Below are 27,860 nucleotides of genomic sequence, written 5' to 3'. Positions count from 1 at the left end.
TACCAGCCTCTACACAGCAGTACGCCGTCTCACCTCAGTATGTTGCCATTCGGCATAGCAGGTGGTGCCCAGATAGCTGAGAATGATGTGCTGGAGATATTCTCCACACTGGGTGCATCCAAGTCACCAGGAGCTATCTCCGGTGTAGTCACATTTAGACTAGCCTGACTAGTGGTGCAGCCGACACTGGTGCAAACACTAGACTTGATCGTATAGAAGACTCCAGGAGTCAGATCTCTTAGTTCATACAGTGATGTAGTCGAGGAGTAGTTGGTTGACTCTGGCACGCCATTTACAATCACATCGTACTGCGTGATTATTCCATTACTCTGCTCTGGCTGTGGCAGGAACAACAAGGCCCGGTCTGCCTCTACTTCCCGCAGCACAGGAATGGTTACAGATTCCGGCAGATCTTCGGCAGTGGTGAATCGCTGCCAAGAACTTGTCACATTGCCGGCGGTGTTGTACGCAGTGACACGATACTCGTACGTTGAGAATGGCATTGCATTGGAGTCGGCATAGCTTGTGTCATTACGCTGAGTGGTGGCTATGACTGTAGACATACCAGGTATAAGGTTCAGTCTGTCCAGTTGACGACGTTCAACATAGAAACCAATGATAATGCCATTGGGCTGAGAAGGATTGGTCCATTGAACAGCAAGTATGCGAGATGTCACTCCAGTTAGCGTCGGAGCAGCCAAGCCAGTCGGAGTAGCTTCAAGGGTGTATGCCAGGCTAGCATCACTGCTAACACAACCAAATGCCGTGCAGGCACTGATGTGCACTGCATACAGACTAAACGCCGCGAGACCTGACAGAAGAGTAGTCAGTGATGATCCATCGTTCATATGTCTTTCCGTGTCATTGACAAATACAGAATAGCGATTGATGGGGGCATATGTGTTGTTAGGCTGTGACCATGTTATACGCAATGCTGTGCTGGACACAACACTAATTCTGGGTGCATCAAGACCTTCTGGAACTGGTGGGAATGTCTGCACAACAACCACTGGACTATTGCTACAACCACCATTAGTAGATAAAACAATAGTGTAGGCATACGCAGTACCAGAGGATAGGGATGAGTCAGTGTAGGAAGCTGGTAGCAGTGCCCCGTTGCTTGTGTCATTGTTGAACGTGATGGATGTTCCATTACGTACTACCTCATAGGAGACCAGCATGCCATTCGGCTGACTTGGGCTATTGATCGTCAGCAAAATGCGATCTTGACCGAGTACAATGGCTCTGGCAGCTGTAAGGCCCTGTGGTGCAGCCTCCAGGGTAGTCTCTGACTCCACTGATGTGCTGTTCCTGCATCCAGCTACAGTACATGCCTCGAGGAGGACACTGTAGCATGTGTAAGGTGACAAAGCAGTCAAAGTGACCTGTTGCTGATCACCACTCACCATCATACTGCTATCAAGCACCTTGGAGCATTCGCCATAGTAAACACCATAACTCGAGATGATTCCATTCGGTACAAGAGGAGGCACCCAGCTGACGCGAATGGAGGATGAACTCAACGCAGAGAGGCTAGGTAGACTAACCGAGTCGGGTTGTGACTGTGCTGTTGTGCCGTTTGCAGACGGACCGGCAGTGCAACTTGCTCCCACAGTACAGGCTTCAATGTTGTACGTATGTGTGGTGAATGGCTTGAGACTGATGCTGTCCACATAGTTGAACGTGCTTGCAGAGAGCATATGAGTGGTGATGGGGAATCCGTCCCGGTTTACATTATAGCCGGATATGATTCCATTCGGTTTAGTGGGCGATGTCCATGATAGATCAATAGAGAAGGAGTCAATGGTTGTTACAGTAGGTGCAGGTACACCTTGTGGGTTTGCTGGTGACGTAGTGACTGGGCTACTGAATACACTGGATACCTGATCGGCACTGTTTGCAGACGTTACCTGATAGCTATACGCAGTGTACGCTTCCAGTCCTGTGTCAGTGTACTGCAGAACTGTGACGTTCTGAGCATCAACTGAGAGTACTTGCACCGCACTGGAGTCTGTCGCTGAGCTCAGCTTACGACTGACAGAATAGCTGATGATAATACCGTTGGCTTGGGCTGGTGGTGACCACTGTAGTTGCATGGTTGATGAGCTCAATGCCTGTACCGTGGGTGGTGCCTGCAATACCGGGGCAATCTCAGCAGTCTGTACCATCTGTAAAGCACTGGTAGCACATCCCACACTGGTGCAGGCACTGAGAATTAGCGAGTAGCTCGTGAACGCCGTCAAGCGTCTCAGAATGAAGAAGCGCGTAGTTCCTTGGTACTCAAGAATTCCACTGCCATCATGCACCATGTAGTCTGTAATCATACCGTTCGGGAATTGTGGCTCATCCCAGGTCAGGTTCACAGACTGACCATCAACAGCTTTACCAGCAACTTGCAGTGGTCTGACACCCTGGGGGATATCCTGCAGGGTTTGAATAGTTTGCCATGGACTGGAAGCCTCACCAGCATCATTAACTGCAGTGACTCGGAATTCATAGTCGGTGTATGGCCGCAGACCCATCACGGTGAAGTTAGTCTGCTGTGATGCTGGTACGGCGCCTACACCACTCATATTACCACTGGTTTGAGAACGTTGATCTATCCGGTAGTAAGTCAGAATGCCGTTGGGTGTTGTTGGTGGAGTCCACTGTAAGAATACGGATGTCTTATCAGGCACAGCCGTCATTGTGAGGCCAGCTGACAACGGTGCCGCTTCATCAGTTTGTTCATACATCGCTGGACCAAAGGCAGTGCCGGCTCCATTCGTAACACCCAGACGATATCCATAACTTGAAAATGGCAGCAAGCCATTGTCAATGAATAAGGGTGAGATGAGTGGGGCTGCTGACTGCTGATACACTGTACTATTGACATGTCGTCCCGGTGCAATGCGCACTATAGAGTATTGGGTCACAATGCCGTTTGCATTCTGGGGTGGTTGCCATGTCATGATTATAGCTGATGAGTTGAGAGCGGAGATGTTTGGTGCAAGAATTCCACTTGCAAGAGCTTCGAGAGTTCTTGACGAAACAGCAACACTGATACCACAGCCGCTATGAGTGCATGCTCTGGAACGGAATTGATGCTGAGAGAACGGCAGGAAGCCCGCAAGAACTATGGACGGTGTTACTCCAAGTGCTACTGTCCTTGTATTGTCAACGATCACAGAGTAATTGACAATGACACCATTGGGCTGGCTGGGAGGTGACACAGTGATACTGAACGCTGATGAGTTGTGTGCTGTGACAACCGGCGGAATCAGTCCCTCTGGCGAGTCTTGATCAGTTGTAGCCACGTTAGCAGGGCTAGATACGCTGCCGGCTGAGTTTCCAACACTCACGGTGTAGCTGTATAGTGTATGAGGCAGGAGTCCTGTATCGGTGAAACTCCTGCCTGTGCTATTCACAGCAGCAATGGTAGTACCATTGCGGTGGACAGTGTAACCCAGAATGATGCCATTCTCCATTGTTGGTGATTGCCACATGACATCAATGGAGCGTGAAGTCAGCACCATTAGTGCTGGAGAGAGCATACCAGCAGGTATTGCTTCTAGCGTAGTGACACTAGCATGATTACTATCCGTGCAGCCCACTGCGGTGCAAGCTGAGATGCTCACACGATAGCTGGTGAACGCCTGCAGGCTAGACAGTACAGTTGCTTGCGTTGTCGAAGGCAGTGTTACACGAGGACTGGATTCATCGTTGATGTACACTTCATAGCTGACTAGAAGACCATTGGGTTGTGCTGGTGCGAGCCATGCTACTGAGATATTCATTGCTGATGTGGCAGTGACGGATGGTGCCAACACACCCTCTGGAGCTGACTCCAGTGTGGTGATGATAGTTGACGCCTCACTACAGCCAGCTGATGTGCACACGGAAACAGTGTATTGGTATGTAGTAGCTGGTAACAGTCCAGTATCGTTCACACTACCAGCAGAGACACGGCTGGTCACAGCTGATCCATTGCGCCATACATCGTACCTGACAACAATGCCGTTAGGTTGTGACGGAGCAGTCCATTGCACTGTTACAGCGCGTGCTGATGTAGACAGCACACTGGGTGCTGTGACTCCACCGGGAGCATCCTCTGGTGTCTGGGTGATGCCAAAAGAACTGGACGTGCTTCCTCCACCAGTGCTGGCTAGTAGTCGGTAAGCATACAGCGTGTAAGGCTCCAGGTTCCCATCACTGTCAACTGTTGAGAGCTGGAGTGTGGATGACACTACAGTGGTCTCTGAACGTACACAGCCTTCCAGAATGCTTTAAGCAGGGGAAAACGAAAACACAAACACAAACACAATAATTATTATGAACAGATCTGCACAAACCTCCTTTAACCCAGTTTCATCGACCTTCGAAAGATCATTGTTAGGATATGCATAACGTGTCAGCTAAACACAAGATGACGTACTGTGCACTGAACACTGCAGACGGCAGACTGAACACTTACCTATCTAGCTGGCAACTGGAAAGATCAGATCCCGTGCAGCAGTTATTTGCATTGTAACGAAGCAATCGGTATGCTTGGATGACGCCATTGGTGATGTTTGGCGGTGCTGCAGTGACATCAGGGACACAGATGAAAGTCACAGTGTTTCATACATGATCATCAATAACACCTACGTGTGTACAGTATACAAGCCAGACAATAGACATACTAACACGTTGCGTGATCATAATTATTATACCAACCATGCATGTGAGACCTAAACAATATTGGATGCTATTTTGAAGTAAAATAATAGTATGATGCTGTATAGACAGTAGGGGTAGTCCTCCATGATCGGCTGTATAGATGTGACAGCCGACTAGCATGATCGGCTGCTGTGATCGGACGGCTGGTATGATGACAGCCAGAAGTGGCTGAAGCAGCAGTAACTGCTGTAGCTAGAGAAGCAACAGCAGCAGTAGCAACAAGCAGAGAAGGTATACACAAGTGCATGTGCTGCCATAATCAGTGAGTTCCAGTAACATGGGTAAATCAGTGGGTGCCATGACGGTACATAATGTAGCTTACCCCAAGTAATGGTGATGTACGATGTATTGAGTGCCATGGCCACAGGAGCAGCAAGGCCAATCGGAGCTGCCGCACAAACACACATGGTGCAAGCATACAGTGCGAATACACATGTTATTACATGATGTCATAGACAGACATTCAGCTTTGTGCAGTATGGAGAAACACAAGTCATAGTCCCTTTTGACAACAGTGACAATTGCAACATGACGTGATTGCACAGAACACAGTCATGATGGCCGAACACCTCACTGCATGCCGCATGCCAATGGAGGGGGGGGGGGGCACTTGTGATGGTGGATTGTGCATTTATCATGGGACAATCGGCTGTAACACTCGTCAACACCAACACTGTAGGTGTGTGGGTGCGGCTCAGGGAATCATACCACAGACTGAGCCTCTTCTCGTTCAGGGGAATCATACCACAGACTGAGCCTCTTCTCGCTCAGGGGAATCATACCACAGACTGAGCCTCTTCTCGCTCAGGGGAATCATACCACAGACTGAGCCTCTTCTCGCTCAGGGGAATCATACCACAGACTGAGCCTCTTCTCGCTCAGGGGAATCATACCACAGACTGAGCCTCTTCTCGCTCAGGGGAATCATACCACAGACTGAGCCTCTTCTCGCTCAGGGGAATCATACCACAGACTGAGCCTCTTCTCCACCAGTCTTCAGCACCCCATCCCCTTCCGTTGACCGGACACAACTAGTGTCTGTCACTAAAGCTTACCAGCTTCAGCTGTTGTGTCTTGGGATTCGGCACTACTTCCACAGGCAAACGCCGTACAGACCACCAGCTGTAAATGCATTGATAACAAATCACACAGCGGCATACAGTCATATAGCTGGGTGGTGAGTAAGCCTGGTTCAACACTAGAGGAGGCTGAGTAGCCAGTTCAGCTACTTTGCCCTGCATTTCAGTCCAAGTAACTTGTAGTGATGCACAAACATGAGAAAGCATGTGTCCACATGGCTATGTTTTAACGTGAGAGAGAGAGAGAGAGAGAGAGAGAGAGAGAGAGAGAGAGTAAGTGAAACAAGAGGTGACAGTCTGGGTGTGTGGTCATTAGCCGACACTTACTTTGTAGGTGTAGTCAGTGAATGGTTCAAGACTGACATCCACAATGAAACCAGGAGCAGTAGCTACAACAACAGTCTGGCTTCCATCCCTAGTTGAAGGTGAGCAACATGAAAGAAATCAGTGCACACAGTCTTATGTTGCGCATGCACACACCAACACACGCACACACGCGCGTACACACACATACATTGGTAATTTACATTCACCACATCTGTAGATCTACATCAGTAATGTCTTGAATCATTACAAACATTATTATTAGATTTTAGCATCTTAGAATCATGACCGTGGCAATAATGACGGCTACACTGGATGTGAAACACAATTCACCCAAACTCAGTGTCTGAATGCCAGAATACTGTTGGGCAGAATTTGTCTCAGAATGGACTGCATAAGCCGGGCATACCTGAGAACGGTGTAGTTGTGAATTTTGCCGTTTGGTGTGACTGGTATCTGCCAGGATATAGTGATTGCACTGGAATTGACTACTGACACCTGAGGTGGGTTGACACCTGTTGGAGCTGTATAAGTCCGTGCAGACATCCGTACACACACACACACACAAACACACACACACACGTGCACACACACACACACACACACACATGCACACACACACACATACATTCATACACACACCACATCATATCACCAATCAAAGCTCCAGGGCAAATCAAGGTGAAGGCAAGACATTGTCAAACAAATGCCACCGGTTGTTCATAACGTTTCGCCCCAGCGCAACATTTTGTCTTCCACAACACTGCACATATCACCATTTCATCACCAAAATGCTGTGTAAATTAAATTAAATTGACATTGTTGTGCTTGTGTTCATTAGTTGAGGCTGTTGAAAAGGGGAAATGTCTGCAGAAAAAAATTACTGTCACCAACAGGACTCGAGCCAGGGACCTTCCAGCCAGGGACCTTCCAGCCAGGGACCTTCCAGCCAGGGACCTTCCAGCCAGGGACCTTCCAGCCAGGGACCTTCCAGCCAGGGACCTTCCAGCCAGGGACCTTCCAGCCAGGGACCTTCCAGCCAGGGACCTTCCAGCCAGGGACCTTCCAGCCAGGGACCTTCCAGCCAGGGACCTTCCAGCCAGGGACCTTCCAGCCAGGGACCTTCCAGCCAGGGACCTTCCAGCCAGGGACCTTCCAGCCAGGGACCTTCCAGCCAGGGACCTTCCAGCCAGGGACCTTCCAGCCAGGGACCTTCCTTCACTTGAGGCTAGCGATACTCTCACCACAGAGCCATAGTGTACTGTAATACCAGCAGAGACTGTTCAACATTTTCTTCAGACTTCGAAACCCGCGCTTCCTGTGGCACTAGTCCCACTACACAAGCCGGTGGGACATGTGCTCCATCACACACACTACACAGGCCGGTGGGACATGTGCTCCGTCACATTATTATCATGCACTGGTTTGAAAAGCAAAACCGGGTATGAAAGACCTCATCAGGCTTACAACTGGCTCTGTCTCTTCGTGTGCTAATATACAACAAAGGCACAATATCCCAGTTTAGCACACAAACTAGTTGTATAACCCCATGATACAAACTAGCTGTGTAACCCCATGATAGACTGTACACCGACTAGCTGTGCAAATCCATGACACACAAACTACAATGTAGTTGTATAACTCTATGACTTACTTCCATCACTGGTAAGCGCTGTAACCAATGTGGATTGTCCCGTGCCTGCAGCAGTGCTAGCAAGTAGCTGCAGTGTGTACATTGTGGATGGTACTAGGCCAGTGCTAAGGATACCCCGCAAGGGAGATAGGTCTCCGGCAAAGCTCAGCGATATGACCAGCTGGGACGCCGCAGATGTACGAATCTCCACGGCATAGCCAGTGATGATACCATTGGTGGTGCTGGGCACATTCCACGTGAACTCTATTGATGAGGAGTTGGTGAACGTGACAGTAGGTGCTTGTACACCTTCGGGAGCTGTGTAGTAAACATCAATCACATAAAAGACAAACACAGATACAGATACAGAGAGGTTGCAACATTACTCACGTAAGACACAGAAGTTACAACTAAGGTCGCAATAGTACTGTGGCATGCAATACTTCGTCAGTTTCCAATACTTAGACAAATAACACAGGAGCCGGACATACCTGCCTCTGCCATTTGAACTGATTGCTGCTGAGACATTCCACATCCAGCTGCAGTGCATGCCTCCAGGTGTACACCGTAAGCTGTGGCTGGCTCTAGCGACACACCTGCACCATCAGCTAGCGTAACCTCTGTCTGTGCTGCGTCCACAGTCACTGACTGCGTTCCCTCCGGGCCAATTGTCACGATCAAGTAGCGTATGATGATGCCGTTCGGTAAGCTAGGTGGACTCCAAGAGGTCATGAAACTCGACGATGTCACATTGGTAATGCTAGGACGGGGTACACCAGATGGCACTGTGCACAGACAAAAGAATAATGATACATTGGGCTGAATAATGATACATTGGGCTGAATAATGATACATTGGGCTGAATAATGATACATTGGGCTGAATAATGATACATTGGGCTGAATAATGATACATTGGGCTGAATAATGATACATTGGGCTGAATAATGATACATTGGGCTGAATAATGATACATTGGGCTGAATAATGATACATTGGGCTGAATAATGATACATTGGGCTGATGCAAATGTAGTACAAAACGCATCTGATTCAAGATTGATGGCATCCGCAAAAGCACAAGCAGCTGTACATCATTGGCATGGCATACCAAAGGCAAAGGAGTGACAGCCATCAACCACACGACATAGAAGTATCTGACATGGTCAGTCAATTCAGTAGATTACATGGGCCGCACTGCATTGATGAATAGCATAACTACATTGCTGGCAAGTGCAATAACCAACAGAAGAACTTTTCACCATCAGTCCAAATAGTTCATTATGCTTACCATCTTCAGCTGTTCGTTGCAGAACGGTGGTACTGGATGTGCTTCCTCTACTAGTGAACGCGGTTAGCTGTAACTGATAGAGTGTGAAGGGCATCAGGGTTGACACTGTGGTATTCAGGTCAGTACCAGGGACAGTCACTACAGTGGGTGCATCCACTGTGTTTGCTCGGACTAGTGACAGTGAATATTGGACAAGAATGCCATTGGGAAACCGAGGCTCTGGCCAGCTGATGACCAGGTAGGTAGAGTTGACAGTGTCAACAACAGGAGGCAGCACACCGTCCGGGGCTGTAACAAACGCAACAAAACAAAAACACGTGATCCAATTACATGTGTCTGTTGTGGTCCATGGCGGTGTCCGCAGACCAGTGGGAAGTGAATATAAATCTTTTTTTTTATAAGTATCTGACATTGGCCGCCCATGTCAATTTAAACAGGTTTCCTTGGTTGCTTTACACTTGTATGCATTAACGCTAACATGTAGGTTTGATTCGCATCAAACATTCCACTGCTCAGACCGTCTACAGCTAAGAACATTAGGTGCAATAGCGAGATGTAGCAGAAACAGGCCAAAAGAAAGAGACATGCAAACACGCCTGTGATGGCCATGAACACCAGCACACTGCAGGCCCGTCGAAACCGGTCTGGTTGGTTAGGCCATCACCGGACAAACTTGTTGGCCACCACCACAAATGTACTACTGAGGAGGATATGTACCCCGCTATATCATGAACAAAGCGTGAAAGGCTATGGTATGGTATGGTATAGCCAGACTAATCAAAAACTGCCCCCGCCGGTCCTGCACTGCCTCTAGAGCAAAGAGGAAGGAACACTATGATCACTGCCCGTCTTGTCACATGTTATTGAACAGTTGCAGGCACTGTGCAGGCACTGGCTACATTCAAATGATCTACTGTCCACAGCTCAGCTAAATTGTAGTAAATATCTACTGTCCACAGCCTGCTCAGCTAAATTGTAGTAACGACACTGATGCCGTAGCCGTACACAAGTATCGTATTTGGACGCTAATGAGTTTAAAAATCTCCACATTGCCACCCACTGTGTGAACTTACCGGACTCCTCCGTCTGTGCAATGTTACTCAATGTGCTGTTTGCAGACCCTGCTGATGTGCTCGCTTCTACTATGCAGTAGTATTGCTGATACGGCAAGAGGTCGTTGATGAGCAGTGGAGACACGGCCATGGTGATAGGTGGTCGGAAGCGTTCTACAATCATACCAGACACGAGCTGTGCACCGTGCAGATACACAGAGTACGTCAGTATGCCGTTCGGCGAGCTTGGCTGTGACCAGGCGATCTGCACGGCGGATGAGTTGAGTGTAGTGAGCATCGCTGGTTGGACACCCTGTGGTAGATCCTCTGCAGTACGTGCATTACTGGCATTGCCAGTGCTACAGCCTTGCCGTGTGCATGCTACAATGGCGTACCAGTAGACTGTGTGCGGCTGGAGAGCTGTGTCTGTGTAAGACAGACTAGCAGCAGAGAGGTTCAACAGCTGGCGAATGCCATCCCTCTCAACGTCATACTGCACAATAACACCATTGGGAATTGAAGGTGGCGTCCACTCCAAGTGAATAGACCGTGCCGATGTCACATTCAGCATGGCTGCCTCAATGCCAGATGGAACGTGTTCCAACGTGCTAACAGTGGATATGGATGAGAGGTCAGCACCGACTTTGGTATTGGCACGGATACTGACTGCATACACTGTTGCAGGACGAAGACCGGTGATGATAAACCGACGTGTAGCATTGCCTGGAATCGAAGCAATCTGAGTTGCATTGAGAAGAATGTTATATGCAGTGATAACACCATTGGGTTGTGATGGCTCCGGCCACATGGCAGATATTGTTGTTTCTGATTCGGCAGTCAGGGCAGGTACGGCTTGACCTTCCGGTGCATCTTCTAGTGTTGTGGCGTCCACTGCATCACTCAGACTACATCCAGCAGAGTTACACACCTGCAAAGCTGCACTGTACGTAGTGACAGGTGATAAAGATGTAACTGTGTATGAATACTGTGATGCGTTGGGCGACGTGAACACTGCAGTACCATCGATGAGCAATGAATATGCGGTTAGCTGTCCACTGGGATCTTGAGGTTCTTGCCAAGTGAATGAAATGTTACGTCGATCAGCGACAGCAACTGGACTGATGACACCAAGCGGAGCTGCACACAAACATACATGAACAAACTGGTATAGGTCAGCCAAAACACGGGTACACACAATACAGAAGTGGACAGCCGGGGGACATTCAAATACATGTACCACCTGTGACCATCAGCTACCTATGTAAAAGCAACAAAGAAATAACCACTAGAATGATAGTCAACTTTCTTAGTAATGTGAGCAAGACGTAATGACCAAGAAACAGAGGTATACAGCAGCAATAGCAGTTGACGCATCCAAAGAAAACCTGTGAGTAAGAACTGTACCTGCTTCGTCAGTAGTGAAGTTGACAAAACCCGTGGAAACCGAGCCACCTGCAGTGAAGGACTCTAGCTGCACTGCATGGTCACGAGATGCCAGAAGTCCATCCAACAAATAGCTGAGGGTCTGCCCTGGCACAGTTATAGTGCGAGTTGACGGCATAAGCAACAGTGCATTGCTGCTATCGAACGTTGGCATTTGAGTCACGAGCAAACGATAGCCTGCCAGCAGTCCATTCTCAACAGCTGGTGGAGACCATGTGACTATGGCAGACAGTCCTGATGTGTAGCTGATGCTGGGAGAAATTAAGTTCTCAGGTGCTGGGAATAGGCAAAGTGTACACATACGAACACACACCATTATGCTATCTGCAACCACATAAGCTGTGATGCAAAGATCACACGCACATGATAATATTCATAAATATACCTCTGTCTTTCCCTCAAACTAGTGAATATACCTTGCAACAGGCAATCCCCCCCCCCCCCAAGAAATATGGTAAGTTAGGTACGGGCCCGGCGGGGAACCGGTCCGGTTGGTCAAGCCCTAGCCCGACCAACCCGTTCTAAGTTTTTGTCCACCAACACTCGAGGTGGTCATGTACACCCGCCATATCATGCACAATCACAATGCGTGAAGGACTACGGTATGACTGGACCAATCCCAAACTGCTTCCACCGGTACTGAGGTGGGCAGTTGTTCCATCTCGCATCCTTTTTCAACTAGGCAAGCTGAGTCATCCAGCAGCAAGGCAGCAAAAGCCCATTTCAACTTCAAAGTCCGCAGGTACAAACATACGGTCAAATAGCTAATAACACATCCACACACTCTCTTACCAAGAGCATGCAAAGATTAGCTTCAAAGCTTACCTCCATCAGATGCACGGAGTAAGTTCCAGGAACTACTTGTTGACCCAGTCTCTGTGGATACAGATACTTGCATTGAGTACTCTGTCAACAGCAATAATACAGGATCATACACAAACCAACCAATGCCAATCAGTTACCAATGCTGTCAGGATGACTCGAAACACGTGGAAACAATGTAATATGTGGGTGCTATGTACCAACCATTGGTCAAACATCATCAAGTCATTTAATATTGTTATTGGAAAAAGCCTTGGAAGAAGACCAGGCTAAAATAAGAACAAGAAGCTCTTGTGCGCATGCGCAATACATAGATACTGAAGTAGTGCAGAGTAGTAACATTAGTACTACAGAGAGAGACACCACAGTGGGCCATGGTAGATTAAAACTGTGGTGCTCACAACAACAAAACGAAATACAAAGAAACACATGGGACTGGCTGATGGGAGAATCTGACAAGCATCACACACAGTGTGTTATAGCCAGGTAGATCTGTTGTGAAGAGCTTACCAGATGCAGGACCAAGCAGTGACAATGGGAATGTTTGCTGCATGTCCGAACCAACATACAGTATTGCTGGCCTACGGGTGGAGAACATTGCATTGTATGCCAGGCACTGTGATGTGGGTGACGACATTGGGCAGCCAGTAAGTCGTGTAAACACAGCTACGTCCGGTGTGTACTGGACGGAATTGATCCGCACAGACCGCAAACAGCCAGTGTAGTATCGAAGAGACGAGATCTGACTTGGCACAAGCAAGCTATCCGGTACACCGCCAAGATACACAGGCGCAGTGACATCTGTACTGAGCCTGGCATCTGGTGCTGAAATGGAGAAGAACGGGCCTTGGTCAACGCTGATGTTTGCCACACGGGCATTCTTGTAGATTATGACAGTATGCCATTGTCCATCACAAACACTGATGGAAGCTGCTTTCAGAGATGTCGATACACTGACAGGACCACCACCATTGTCAAAGACAAAGCTCACTTCCTCATTGACAATCTGAACTGCAAAGAAGTCGGCAACTTTGCCGCTGGTAATTTCACCAGAGTACAAGAGAAGTCCATCAGTGCGAAGTGTGCGGAATGACAATTGAATGTCAAAGTTTGTTCCACCGGAGTGCAGGAGAGGATTTTCACTATCCATGACATACCCACCCGCTGTTCCTAGGAAATACATGGCATGGGATATGACAGCTGGACATCCATACATTGTAGGTAAAACCCGCTCTCTTCTGGTGGCTGACTGGTCAAGATTTACCTGTACACCTTGCAAGCTCAACTCACCAACACAACCTGATAGAGGTGATGTGATAAACGGGGTCAGAGTTGGTAGCAAGCTGGATACTTGGGTTGGCAATCCACCGACAAACACTTGAGTAGCAACAGGCATCACACTGCCAGCAACACCATTCAGCTGTCCCGTAGCATTGAATGACCCATCAACACTAATCATGCCAACAAGACCAGAACGGGATGCAACAATGGTATGCGGCTGTCCATCACTGACATTGTATGCTGCACTGGGTGATATAACTGCAGCAGCTCCACTGCCAAAATCAAACAAGAACTGTGCCTGACCATTGACAATCTGAACAGCTGTCCGGCTAGCAACAAAGATGTCTGTGGCAAAGAAAAGAGTAGCAGATGCCAACAGTGTCTGGAAAGTTATCATTATTGATGCCTCAGATCCAGCAAATGTTGATGCCTGGATTTCCATGAAACCTAATCCTTCAAAGGCTGCTCCGGGCACAACACGCTGAGGTGGCTCAGAGAAATCCACAGCCGCAGCGCGCAGCGTATAGAGCAAGGGTCCGCCTCCGGTTGTACTGGGCGTGCCCCATCCAATTGTTGTCGTGCCATTGCGAACAAGAGTCACCGGTGCAGGCTGTCCAGCAGGGGCTAAAGCACATCAAAAAGAAGAGAAGAAAAGAGACTAGTGGTTTGTTCCCTACATGAGTAGTGGAGGAGTTCCATGCACCAGTAGTAGAGGAATTCCATGCATCAATAGTAGAGGAGTTCTATGCACCAGTAATGGAGGAGAAGATGGAGTGCAAGCTATCTTGGTAAGCCAAAACATACAGGTACCAATACTGCAATACTGCAATACTGACAACCAAGTCAGTTCTCAGCAGTACTGAATGCAAGTTTGCTTACCTCCTGAACGTGTTCTTTCTGTTGTCGAATTGCTCTGTGCACAGGCAGTCGCTGTACATGCTCTCACAAAGAATGTATAGTTAGTGTACGGCGTAAGGCCACTGTAAGGAACAGAGTCGGGCCGTGTTGCACTTGTCACTCGTACTGGTACACCACTAGGGCGATCAAGAAACACAGTGTAGGATGAAATGGTACCAGACAGAGGCGCTGACCACGACACAGTCAGCTGTGTACTTTGGAAGGAACCGATACTGGGAGCTGGCACTGTAGAAATAAAGGCACAGCACACACAAAAACATATCATCTGCACATCCCGGCAAAGCGGTGTGAGTGCTAAAACAGCAAACTATTACAGTAGTTCCAAGTTGCCCTCGGCTTTCAGTGTTATCTACACTCCTGCCACATCCCACTCCCAAAATCTGACTTAGAATCCTACAATGACAGGAAAGTGTTCCTTTTTCGGGTAAAGTAAATCAACATACTAAGTGCTTGGAACTTGCCCATTATCAGGACTACTGGCTCTGGGCCATTTAGAAACGGAAACGCTAGCTTACAGGGTACTTCCAATATCACAGTAGAACACAATCATAATACACACTGGCACTGATATACTGCACACACTGACATACTTACACACTGCAGTGCATGCCATACTGCATACATCACACTACCATACTACACACACTGCCATACTGCCGTGCATGCCATACTACACACACTGCAAGTGGAGTTTGGTGTACATACCTTCTGCACATCCACTGGGATTATCTGCACTAAGACCGAGTGTGTTCAGCTTACACAGCTCACACTTGACACCAGTGACGTGTTCTTTACACAAGCAGGTTCCGTTGCTATTGCAAGTGTTGGACGTTGAACCACGGCCATCACAGCCACAGGGTTCACAGCTAGAAACACCACACACACACACACACACACACACACACACACACACACACACACACACACACACACACACACACACACACACACACACACACACACACACACACACACACACACACACACACACGTGAAAATATTAATACCAACATGAACAACCATGACACATGCATAAGAAACGGTCATGCAAAAATACATAAACGTGGTCACATTAGCCTCCCATCCAATATACCCACAAATAGCTTGTTTGAAATGCTAGATCACATTTCTCAGAAAATCTCAGGGTGTGGCGTACACACTCCAGTGGGGCTAATACTCCGGACAATATGGTAAATCAACCCATTGTCTAAAACTAGTGATCTGAGTGAGTGACTGTAGTGATGATGTCATTGGCATTTGCACCTCAAGGAACACCCTCAGAATTGCCACTGAATACCAGCATGCTCTTCTCACAGTACATGCAGACACCTAGAAGGGACGTCACACACGGTACGACCATGGTCATACCACTTTTCATCCAGGATGGTCCGCCCAGAGCGCATGTAGAGCGCTGAAACGTGCCCTGTTGGCCGAAAAATCCGATTCCTCCCAGGGGACAACCCCCTCCCCCGACTCCCGGTCGTACCACTCCCCACTGCCCTGTGATGCCCCTGCCCAGGCACATGTGCACGTATGCACCCCTCTCACCACCCCCCCCCCCCACACACATACACACTCCCAAACAAACAAACACACACACACATGTACACACCCGGCACAGGCGCACTCACAACGCGCACATGCATAAATGTCCACAGTGGCTGTGTGACTCACTGTGATCCGTTGAAGGAATGGAAGCCATCCAGGCACATGTTGCACAAGCTACCACCAGTACCCAGCGATGGATGACAAACCGAACAATCGCGTCCTGTGTAACCATTCTGACATGTACATTGGCCATTTGACTTATCACAAGTGGATGACGATGAACCAGATGCATGACAGCTGCATGCAGCACAGCTGTAGGATTCCGAGAAACATGCATACACACAACACTTGTCGGGGGATCGTGTGGTCACTGTAATGCCATCAGCTTATAGACGCGTCATGAGTCAACAGATTTTAACAGATGACACGTGTAAGGAGTGCATGGCAACAAAGCTGTGATAGGAGTGATTTGCGTTCACCACAGACATGCTGCAACTCCCATTGACCTTGCACTAGTGTATGGTAGCACACAGTTATGATACAGGCTGTGCTGATCCCAGTCATTATCACGAACCAGTCTACAGTAACACTGAGTCACTTACTGTGAGCCGTTGAATCCATAGAAGCCATCAATACACACACTGCACGTTGGTCCATGTGTGGCAGCCAGTGGATCACATTGCGTACAGTCACGTCCAATAAAGCCAGCTCTACAATTACACTGGCCAGTGCTGCTATCACAGCTATTATCAACGGATGACAGTGTGGAGCACTGGCATGCCTCACACAGCGGCGAGCTGCCCGTATCCACTGAGAGGTTGTAGAAGCCAGCTTGGCAGTCATCACAGCCAGGCAAGGCCAGCGTTGCTGTGCACGAGTCACAGCGGTCGCCTTGAAAGCCCGGCACGCAGTTGCACACACCGGCGGCTGAGCAGCTGAGGTTAGCAGAGCCCTGTGCGTTGCAGTTGCACGCGTGACACTCTCCACTGGTCGTATTGAGATACGCAGTCGTAGAGCATTGGTCACATCGCAGTCCAGTAACGTGCGGCTTGCAATTACACTGGCCTGTGTTTAGTCCAGCCTGCACCGTATGAATGAACATGATCAACATAAACACAATCACTTGCAGGTGTGTAATTACACGAGTCACAATGCATGCTGTTGTAAAGGAAGTCAATTGGATACCCAGAAAAGTATTTCTTTGTAGCTACATTTCAAGTGTAGAGCAGGCAACTACATGTAGCTTCTGATGATGAACATTAATCTAGGGAATGGGCATGGGTGGGACATGTTGACCAAGCAAATTGCATGCATGCCTTGGAGAATCAGTAAGTTCTTACCTTAGCACAATCACCATCATCCGTGATACCAGCTAGCTGACAATTGCATGGTAAGCAAACGCTGCGATCAGTCAGTGCTTTGCTTACATCACGATAATAACCCCGGCCACACTGGTCACAGTTACGCCCAGCTGTGTTGTCCTGGCAATCGCAGACACCGCCACCTCCTAGTACTCTGCTGTGCGGATGCGTGTCCAGTGTTGCGTTGTACGTGCAAGTCAGTGCATGCTGGTGACAGTTGCACTGTGCACAGGCATTGGGCGATGTGCTGTTACCAGCTCTCCAGGGTTTGTCATTGTACAGCGATTGGCACCTCTCACACTGCAGCAGGCAAAGCATGGACAACTGGGCTATTACTTTCAGAGAGACACGGCACCTGATGGCCTAAAATGCCGACATGACTTAGAGTACTTCCATTAGCAACAGAGAAGCTCGACTGAACAAAACGATGGCCTGGTATTGATGCTTGAAACAACTGAGGTATAGAAACCACAGCATGATCAAGCACCAGATGCCACAGTGTTCCGGGCAACATTTAGTAAGATAATTTACTGTCCTGTTGCATAGTTTTAGGCGTGTCAACGAGTAGTAGGGTACCCGTGCTACCCGTAATTTGATCGGGTAGTAGGGTAGCAATTTGCTGCTGAGAACCCGATCGGGTAGTTGGAGTATGGTGTTTTTTCAACGGTGCATGTAACCAGCACGGCTACGTACTTACTGTACAGTTTCTATGTAGCGCAAGTGCACACTCACACTACAAACTGTGTCAAAAAATACCCGATAGGGTACCCGCACTACCCGAATATAAAAAACCGAACCCGTTACCCGACCAAATCCCTACCCGTTGCAGCCCTACAAAGTTTTCCATGGAAGAGGATATGCATTGCCTGAGACAGTATCAGATCACACACTGAGAAGGTCTTGGTTTCCGAGGCTCATCAGGATATGTAGCGATGATAATGCACTACAGCCATGGACTAGCATGCACTGATCACAATGCACTACAGCCATGGACTAGCATGCACTGATCACAATGCACTACAGCCATGGACCAGCATGCAGTGATCACAATGCACTACAGCCATGGACCAGCATGCAGTGATCACAATGCACTACAGCAAGAGTACATAACCCCCCAGAGTGTGCAACTCCACTATGGGTGCTGTCCCGACAGAATTTCAAGTTGACGTCATTTTGATGATGCAATGCGCACTGTACACGGATTATCAGACGAATCCGGAACCTGTGGTTGACCGAAGCCGATCGATCCTGTACAAATTATTGCAAAGAAAAACGTGTGATGCGTTGACACCCGTACACATGTTGTAAATCACTGCTGCAAGGAGCATTGCGTCATAAATAATGACGTCAACTTGAAATTCTGTCGGGACAACAGGGTATGTGGGAGTTGCACACTCTGGGGGGGTTATGTACTCTTGATTACAGCCATGGACCAGCATGCAGTGATCACAATGCACTACAGCCATGGACCAGCATGCAGTGATCACAATGCACTACAGCCATGGACCAGCATGCAGTGATCACAATGCACTACAGCCATGGACCAGCATGCAGTGATCACAATGCACTACAGCCATGGACTAGCATGCAGTGATCACAATGCACTACACAGTCTAGTTAAGTATATGCTAACTTACACTGTCACCCTCGGTATTGTATTGGCATTGGCAGCGGTAGAGGTTGTCAGCTGGTGATTGAACACACGTGTCGGCATGTCCTGAGCACGAGCAACTTAACAACCAACAGACAACAGACAATTAGAATGGACATGTACCGGCAGTAACTGTCCTCAAAATTGCGAACAAAAGGACGAGCTGAATCGACATGTGTAAAGGCTTTATTCCCGTAGCTATGCAGAAGACGTTACTTCAGTAACGTCTGGCGCTAGCCAGGGTCCACACAGCTTTAATTCCCGTAGCTATGCAGAAGACGTTACTTCAGTAACGTCTGGCGCTAGCCAGGGTCCACACAGCTTTAATTTGGTGTTTGTTTGTTTGTTTGTTTGTTTGTTTGTTTGTGTCACGGCTGGAGCTATCCCGTATCTGTCCCGTATCTGTCCCGTATCTGTGACTACAAAGGCTCTACAGGATTGTACATTACAGCTGTCCACAATATTTGCGGGCTCCTGTATCTGTCCCGTACCGTACCAATATTCGTCGTATTATGTATACGACTCCCTGATGTAGAGGGAGATTTGGAAAGAAATAGGGAGACGAGGAGGAAATTAAATTAGAATAGACGCCGAATAGGTGATAGGATGCGTCAGCATAAACATACTTTGGACGAGAGATCCCGTCGTCTCCAAAATAAGCGTGAACGAGCGATTCAGCGCCGGTCACAGGAAACGTCGGAAGAGAGATCCCGTCGACTCCAGAACGCCCGTGATCGGCAGAGTCCGCCGGTCCCAGGCAACATCAGGACAGACATCTCGTTGAGTCCAGAACGCCCGTGATCGGCAGAGTCTAAGCCGGTCCCAGGAAACGTCAGGACAGACATCCTGTCGAGTCCAGAACGCCCGTGATCGGCAGAGTCAGCGCCGGTCCCAGTAAACGTCAGGACAGACATCCCGTCGACGCGCAGAAAAACTAAATCTGCAGCCTCCTTTGGCGTCGGACAGGATACGTATTTAAGGAGACTGTAAAGTTATGTAATGTCCAACTTTCGACGTGAGCAGCAGGTCACTCGCGTTGATTTTTCGACGTGCGAGCCAAATAACGCGAGCTGAACTTTCGCGTCGCAATCATCCCGTCGACGCGCAGAAAAACTAAATCTGCAGCCTCTTTTGCCGTCGGACAGGATACGTATTTTAGGAGACTGTAAAGTTATGTAATGTGCTCCACAAGCAACCATGCATTCGGCGTCGTCATTGGCTCAACAGGTCAATGTACATGTGTTACTACAAAAAGGCCAGAAAATCCGATTACTGTATTTAAAATCAACTCATTTTCGCTGGCGATTTAATTTCGCTGATTTCGCCGCTTGGTACCAACCGGCCAAAGTAAATCGCAGGCCAAAGTTTGTCATAATTATGGGCAAATGATGCATGATTGAGCAATGGATGCATGTGAGAGCAAAAACACCGATCGATTTCAAATTTGACGTGAAATGTGGAAACGTTTTTGCAATGCAGTGATGTGGCCAATCAACGGAAAAAGACATTTCCATCAGTTCTTAAAACATGTACGATGAGCTAGGCAAAAAAGCATAAAAGCATAGCGTAGGGCCCTGAGCTTCCAAGCTCTCTCGTTTGGTATTTGTGTGTTTGTTTGTTTGTTTGTGTCACGCCTGGCGCTATCCCGTATCTGACGGCAAAAAATTCATAGGGATGTTATAAATTTTTCAATTCTCCTATTTTTTTTTAAGGCATATCCTGGGATTCGAACCCGCACTATCGCCCTACATGCATTCCCCCATACACTTCGCATTCATACCCATTCTTCCAAGTTGCTTCACGTTATGATCTTGCGTTTGAAAGCCCTATTTGAATATTGCGGGCAGCTGTATGTGGCCAGCTGTGTTTTGATGGTACGGTACGGGAGACGGTGTCGTATTACCCTCGATCGTACCTGTCCCGTACCTATCCCTACCGTACCGTACCATCAAAGACGGCTGGCCACAATGCATATTCAAATAGGGCTTTCAAATGCAAGATTATAATGTGAAGCAACTTGGAAGAATTAGTATGTATGCGAAGTGTATCGGGGATGCATGCAGGGCGCGATAGTGCGGGTTCGAATCCCAGGTTATGTCTTAAAAAAAAGGAATTTTTTAAAAAGAATTTATAACATCCCTATGCTTTTTTTTGTCTAGGTCATCAAGGCAAAAAAGCATAGCGTAGGGCCCTGAGCTTCCAAGCTCTCTCGTTGTAAACATGTGATAACAATGCGGAGACACAAGAATGTGATGGACAATACTGGAATTACTTCTTTCGTTCATAATTTTGAAGCTGCTGTCGCCTCGTCGCTTATTTACAACGATCTATCCTCTCTACCAATCTCTGTCGCGTTTCCTTCTGCATGCGGAGCTGGCCCTCGCCTCACTTTCAAAGGGCATTGGATGGTACGTGATTCATAAATTAATGCAACATTACCCTTCAAAATACAAAAATGCAATAGTTTTCTTACCGTCCTCGAATGTCGAATTCTGTAACACCATAATATTGATCACGCGATGATGAGCTCTGTGTTGCTCCAAACTGTGTGAGCAGAATGCGAGCATAGCGGCCAGTGGCGAATGGTGCGATGTTTGCTAGGTATTCGCCAGAGTCAAGCAGCGGCTGCGAACCCGTTTCCCTGTCCAAATAATATTCCCAGATGTGTTGGGCAGGGCTGTAGGCAGATTACAGTACCAAACAGTGAGCGACATACATGCCAAGAGCATTGATAGAAAATGTCCGCCATGCAGTACTTCAATTACAAATACATTCTAAACACACGTCTAAAGGAATGGAGCTGAGCGAATGAAGAAAGTGTTTAAGGGAAACCAGTGTGATACATACTATATACTTACATGCCACTGGACTTGCAGTTGACTTGCGAGGCATTAGCTCTCTGAGCAATCGGCTGTGATGCAAATGATGCAGTGCAGTTCTCTGCAAAATACTGCATGTCCTTGTAGGTTACGCCGTCAGCTGACAGTTGCAGCACGGCAGCGCCAGCCCTTGGGTTCCAGAAACTGATTCCGCTGTAGAAGACCTAAGCCATGGGTAACAGTAGAATATCCAGAAGACACGTGCACATATGCGGGTGCGCGCACGCACGCACACACACACACACACACACACACACACACACACACACACACACAGAATCATCATCACAGAAAAGGCCAAATAAGCATTACACAGTACACACAGTAAAGAGTACCAGCACTCATCATTAGGGTTAATAGGGTTCTCTGTAAGAAGGTGATGATGCCTGTTGGGAATTCCCTAGTAAAATAAGAAGAAAAAAAGTAAAAATACATATTAATGTGAGTGCGGTTCTACTGTAGCGGACATGGAAATCCAGTCGATTGACCGGCGCCCTCAGCGCGTACAGAACGCTGCGTGCAGTGCACAGGTCATGCTGTAGATCTATGTTTAGATCCACCGATTGGCCACGGCTGCATGGCCAGCGCCCTGGGGGCCGCTAGACGTGCGACCGGATTTCCATGTCCACAACAGTAGTGGCACTCGTGTGGCTTCATTACCTATACAACAGTCTGCAGCATCGAGTGCGTAGCGAGACTATGCTATTCATCATGAAACTCACCTCAAAGGAGCCCTGCAGATCAATGGTGAACTGTACCACATTCTGACCCAGTGCCGTCACAGCAGCAGTGGACAATCTTCCGTCGTTGATGTTGCTAGGAACAAACACCTCGGCATTGATGCGCAGCACAGACCCTGCACTTGTCAAAAAGCTGTTGGCGCAAATCGACGAGTTGGACGTGCTAACTTGTGGATGTGTGGCGGGACAATGGCATTGGCTTGATGGCTGATAGGTTGGTGGAGTTTTGCCTGAAAGGATCATTGCCACCCTGCATCAGATAGTGTGTGTAAGACATTGCACCATGCAGAATTTTGAAGCAGATCATTATTGAAAGTGCGTCATGCAGTTTCACCTAAATCTGCAGTACACCAAATGATTCTAGTCTTTCTACACACTAAGTAGGTTCAGTCATAGTGGCAGCTCTTCTAAGTCTTGAAAGGGACCAGAAAATACACTAGATCGTGCACAAGGCACACAACTTGCAAGTTATATGATAATATATCAATGCACTTCAGTTGAAGCACTATAGCAGAGCACTTGGCCTGTCAGGCTGATTCCTCCATCACTGCTCTATAGTATACACCAAGATTTACTGCAAGTCTGGAACTGACTTAGCATTGGTATCCCCAATCATGAAGATGAGGAATGTCCCACACCCACTGACACCGTGGATAGCAGTGCACTTAATTTAAGCCTTACGTAACGACTTACCGTTCACTCACAGCACTGCTATAGAACTTGACTGTGCGGCTCATCACAAAACTGCTACCTGGTAAGACGAACAAACCACAGCGCACATGAAGAGATAACACGGAAACTAGAGTTATATATGGTACACAAGGCATTGCACTATAACAGGTATGGACGCTGCGACAAAGACTATCAGCAACTTTAAATCGCAACACACACACCATTGGACCATTGGACCATTGGACGCCCATCGCCACAGGCGATGATAGCGATGCTAGAGCAGAAGCCATAGCAGCTTGTGCTGGGATTGCACCATTCAACAGCTTGCAAGGCTGAAGAATTGACCGCCACTATTCAGCCTGGTCTACACCACACAGCTATGAAGTGGCTTTTTTCTGGCCAGTGAATCCCTACTTTTTGGTCTTTTTCATATTTTTTCCGGACACACATCACACCACATACGCCGGCATGCACTGGCTGTTGGTAACCATCCAGGAGAATGAAAGAAAAGTCAGGAGGAGTTTGAGAAAGAGAAGAAAGACGTGTGTGACCATAATCGTCGGGAATCGAACCCGCAACCTATCGATTGGAAATCGCTGCACATACCACTGCACCACATGGGACACACACACACACACACACACACACACCCTCCATGCACGTGGTATTGCAGTCTGACCTTTTAACCCCAAACAGTCACCAGGCACATTCACACACTCTCATACTACTGTACAGGCAGAAAATTTCATCGGTCAATAATTTCGTCCAATCCAAAGAAAAATTGGTAGAAGAATGTGTTTCTATTGCTCAGACTTTGCACATAAAGACAATTTTTCAACCATACCCTATGCTACACAACACATTCTTCAACTTCTTCCCCATGCTACACAACAAGGTTGTATGAAGAATTGGTACCTGGAGAGGTGCGGCCGCCGATGTAGAAATCACCTGTGTCATCCTGAACAACAGCATTGAGCATAGTGGCGGCCTGCAATGTTCCTGCAAAGAACACCAGCACCTGTCGGCCAAGAACTGACATGGTGAAATCAGTCGGACTCGCTTTGACCACAGTTTGTAGGTTCTGTACATTGGTCATAGTAGCAGTCATGCTATGTGTTGAATTCACCATGTAATCGACACTGATTGATCCAGACAAACGGTTCTGTCTGAAGGCAAGGCGAACCCTGAAAAACGTCATGTCGGTGGCGGCGGAAACCTTCTCAAATAGAAACACCTCCCTGCAAACAATACAGGAGCACATCATCACATCATGCAAGTCAGTTAAAGATCAGTCATTGGCAATAATAGGGGTGTATTGTGTTGGTGTTAAACAAGCTGCAGCTGATCACATGCTGTGGTGTCTCGTTTAGAGGGATGCTTTACACGACTATCCACTTTTGCGTACAAACCCCCATGCTGGAGAAGAATATCCCGCATATACCCATGGTACTCGTGCTGTCACTCTCATCAGCCATATTCATGGACCGGTCAATTTCACATCGAAGTACGTCACAGGTATAGGTTGGAAACAAAGATAGGTCAGTGGCATAACGTATACTGTGAAAACCAGGAAAAATCAGTCATGTCGCATTTCGAAGTACCGGTATCTGAGATATAACACTGCCGAACTTTACAGGCTTCCACGGCACATGCCCGGAATGTTGTTCCTCTCTGCCAGCCGTACTATCACATTGTGCCTGGCCAGCCAAGCCTGGTTAGAAGCACGGATCACATAGTATGCCTGTCGTGCATAGATGGATGTATCGGTGTATTGCAGCAAATGCATGAAAGTCCGATTATCTCACACATGCTTCAAACCAGGCTTGACTGGACAGTCACACATGATTGACACTTGATAGAGTGGGGAGTAAATTCCCGGACATACAGTCAAACCTCAAAGTCTTTAGGACGAACTTCAAGGGACTGAGCAAGGTTGTTTGTCTTATCCGGAGTTCTTCTTATCCAGGTCTGACTAAAAAATGAAGAAAAAAAGATATATAATAGTGACTAAGAGCACACAACCCCGAGTATACCCCAGTCTCCTGATGATTGGTTTGGAATCCTGACCTTTATCTGCACTACCGTACGGTCTTTACATACAAACACGATTGGCAGTCAGACCTTGTCACATTTTTCAAGCACTCAGGTCTTTGGACAACACACACACACACACACACACACACACACACACACACACACACACACACACACACACACACACACACACACACACACACACACACACACACATACACATACACACACACACACCAACAATTCATACTACAGCCAGGCTTCAGTATAACGCCATCGCCAAGAAACTGAGCCGGATCATGAACGCCCACACAACAGTGTTTCTCGATTATGCCAGGGTTGGACACTAGTGTGCTGTAGTCTGTAGTGACTTGACACAAACACTGGTAAAGAGGTTGTTCACAGTTTGCACATTGGAGATGTGTTGGAGCTATGTGTCACGTCTTTGAATGTTTCGGTACACCGTCAGTTTGGTGCCTAGTTGTCCGACTTTCTGATCGTATATTACCTAACAGTGGTGAACAGCTGTCCCCATACCTCGTATCCATGTGTCCCTTCGACTGTCTACATTTGATATTGGCCCAGTAGCCGAGCAAGGATATGTTTGTAAATTCCTGCTCGAGTGTCATCATAGCCAAACTTCGCGGTTAATAATTTCATGCGATGCAAATAATCTGTCCGAGCAGGAATACACGCCGATACACAACTTACGCATCACCCAGGAAGCTGACTAAGTTGATTTGGACAGTAAATCCATTTGCTGCATCCAGCCGTGGTGCGTGCTGAGACCGAAGTCGAAGATAGCCCAGACTCAGTACATAGACATCTTGAAAGACAAATGCCGACGCAAACGTATCAAATCCTGGTTGTAGCAGGGAGAGCTCAATAGCTGCTGGTATGCTCGAGCCATGTGGACAACTGGCATTACACTGTCGCTGTATGCATGTTCCTGGTGCTGTTGATTGCCATAGCGGAGAGGAGTGTGAGCAGAAGACTTGAGAAGCACAGCTAGCATTCAATACCACCGGTCTACCAGTAGCGATGGCAGTCTGTACCGGGAATATTCCAGTTGCCCTGCACGGCTCTATACTCAGCTCGATCACCACAGCTACCAGAAGAAGCAGGAAGCGAACGTCCGATAATTTGTTTCTCCATTGAAAATAGCACGAACCACCTTTGCGGGCTGGACAGCGTGCATTCCTATCCGCCTCCATCTCCGAAACACTACCGCTGCTTCAACGACCTCACCCTCGCCAGGTCGTGCCCCGCGGGATGACGTCCCGATACAAACTAAATAAATGACCGTCGGTCAGTACTATACTTGACCGAAGTTCCACAGGAACACCGCCGGAGCTGAGTGAGTTGGTAAGCACCGCCGGTGCACCAGCTTGCAGGTTGCACCGCGAACCGGTGTGTGTAACAAGTGCCAAGACGCTGAGGGAGGGTTTGGACTGAGACGGGTCAAATGTGTGGGTGCAAAGCAGACAATGTTTACAGCCAGGTCGTCCCAGACAGTACTAGAACAGCAGAATAGCGCACCTTCAAATGCAAACTGACTCACAACAATAGTCAATATCACAATGCCCCAGCAATGCAACGGGGCAGCAGCGTAACAGTCTGGGTACAGCCCCAGGTAGGGAGTGTCTCGAACCCACCACTTCTAGGCAGCATCAAAATCAACCTGGGCCTTTGCAAGCAGCCGGACTTTCCACCTAGCTACTTCGAAGAATAGTGTTCGAGAAAGCAATGCTGCAAGTGAAAAGAACTTTCTAACTGTTCATTGGGCTGTAAAATTTCTCCTCGACAAATGATGGAAATCCGAAATAGCAGCCGTGCACGCAAAGAACCGTGCTGTCGGATACCGTAGTGAACACCGCCCCGTGTGCGTGATGTTGCCCTTCACACATGCATGTCACAAATGCTGCAGCCTGCACTACTAGCCTACACAGCCTAGGTACTAAGGTAGTAGATATACTCCGTGGATCTGCAACTTAGTAGTGTTGTGTTCTAAACCGCTATCCCTCCATGCCGTGTCCATGCCATGGTGCTACCGTTGCCGGTTATCAGGAGTATTTCAAACCCATCCACCGATGTCCACCATTGGTCCGCTATCGATATCACGGTATCACTATCACCATCACTGGCATCAGTCACCACTACCCGACGTTCAGGTCATCAGTCACCACTGCCCGACGTTCAGGTCATCAGTTCCAATTTCATACTCCACGCCGCCGTGTGCGAGCGCGGGGCAAGGCGGTGTCAACTGCCATGCCAATGGGATGTTTCAAACTCTCCACGTCAACCCAGCAACACAAACCGCAATGCTGCTGCTGCAGCGCTGGTACTCCCCCCGTAGCGTAAACGATACAGCACCAGCACTAGTCTGAGTACGTGGATGATCTGATCTATGTATGTGCGCAATGCCAATGATATGAA

The 27,860-nt window shown here is 48.1% G+C and overlaps 1 protein-coding gene across 1 annotated transcript in view; it reads right to left on the bottom strand.

The window, feature by feature from the left end:
* The window catches only part of LOC135814628 (usherin-like), a 32,567-nt gene extending 5,301 nt beyond the window's left edge, over positions 1–27,266 (bottom strand). The window contains exons 1-25 of the mRNA XM_065327780.1: positions 26,136–27,266; positions 24,306–24,628; positions 23,412–23,469; positions 22,701–22,968; positions 21,958–22,142; positions 21,573–21,776; positions 19,086–19,179; positions 17,428–17,748; positions 16,690–17,168; positions 16,214–16,399; positions 15,245–15,405; positions 14,501–14,764; positions 12,851–14,245; positions 12,344–12,424; positions 11,480–11,794; positions 10,097–11,212; positions 9,024–9,311; positions 8,226–8,519; positions 7,756–8,052; positions 6,511–6,625; positions 6,105–6,192; positions 5,754–5,820; positions 5,021–5,086; positions 4,454–4,559; positions 34–4,263 (exon numbers count right to left, since the gene is read on the bottom strand). Of these exons, the coding sequence (XP_065183852.1) occupies positions 34–4,263; positions 4,454–4,559; positions 5,021–5,086; positions 5,754–5,820; positions 6,105–6,192; positions 6,511–6,625; positions 7,756–8,052; positions 8,226–8,519; positions 9,024–9,311; positions 10,097–11,212; positions 11,480–11,794; positions 12,344–12,424; positions 12,851–14,245; positions 14,501–14,764; positions 15,245–15,405; positions 16,214–16,399; positions 16,690–17,168; positions 17,428–17,748; positions 19,086–19,179; positions 21,573–21,776; positions 21,958–22,142; positions 22,701–22,968; positions 23,412–23,469; positions 24,306–24,628; positions 26,136–26,638 (11,504 nt within the window). The 5' untranslated portion in view covers positions 26,639–27,266. The remainder of the gene's footprint in view (positions 1–33; positions 4,264–4,453; positions 4,560–5,020; positions 5,087–5,753; positions 5,821–6,104; positions 6,193–6,510; positions 6,626–7,755; positions 8,053–8,225; positions 8,520–9,023; positions 9,312–10,096; positions 11,213–11,479; positions 11,795–12,343; positions 12,425–12,850; positions 14,246–14,500; positions 14,765–15,244; positions 15,406–16,213; positions 16,400–16,689; positions 17,169–17,427; positions 17,749–19,085; positions 19,180–21,572; positions 21,777–21,957; positions 22,143–22,700; positions 22,969–23,411; positions 23,470–24,305; positions 24,629–26,135) is intronic.
* Positions 27,267–27,860: the final 594 nt, after the last annotated feature.

The sequence above is a fragment of the Sycon ciliatum genome, chromosome 4 (assembly GCF_964019385.1).
Source record: "Sycon ciliatum chromosome 4, ocSycCili1.1, whole genome shotgun sequence".
Classification (NCBI taxonomy): domain Eukaryota; kingdom Metazoa; phylum Porifera; class Calcarea; order Leucosolenida; family Sycettidae; genus Sycon; species Sycon ciliatum.
Note: the sequence above shows the minus strand (reverse complement) of the source record. Positions and strands in the feature narration are given on the sequence as shown.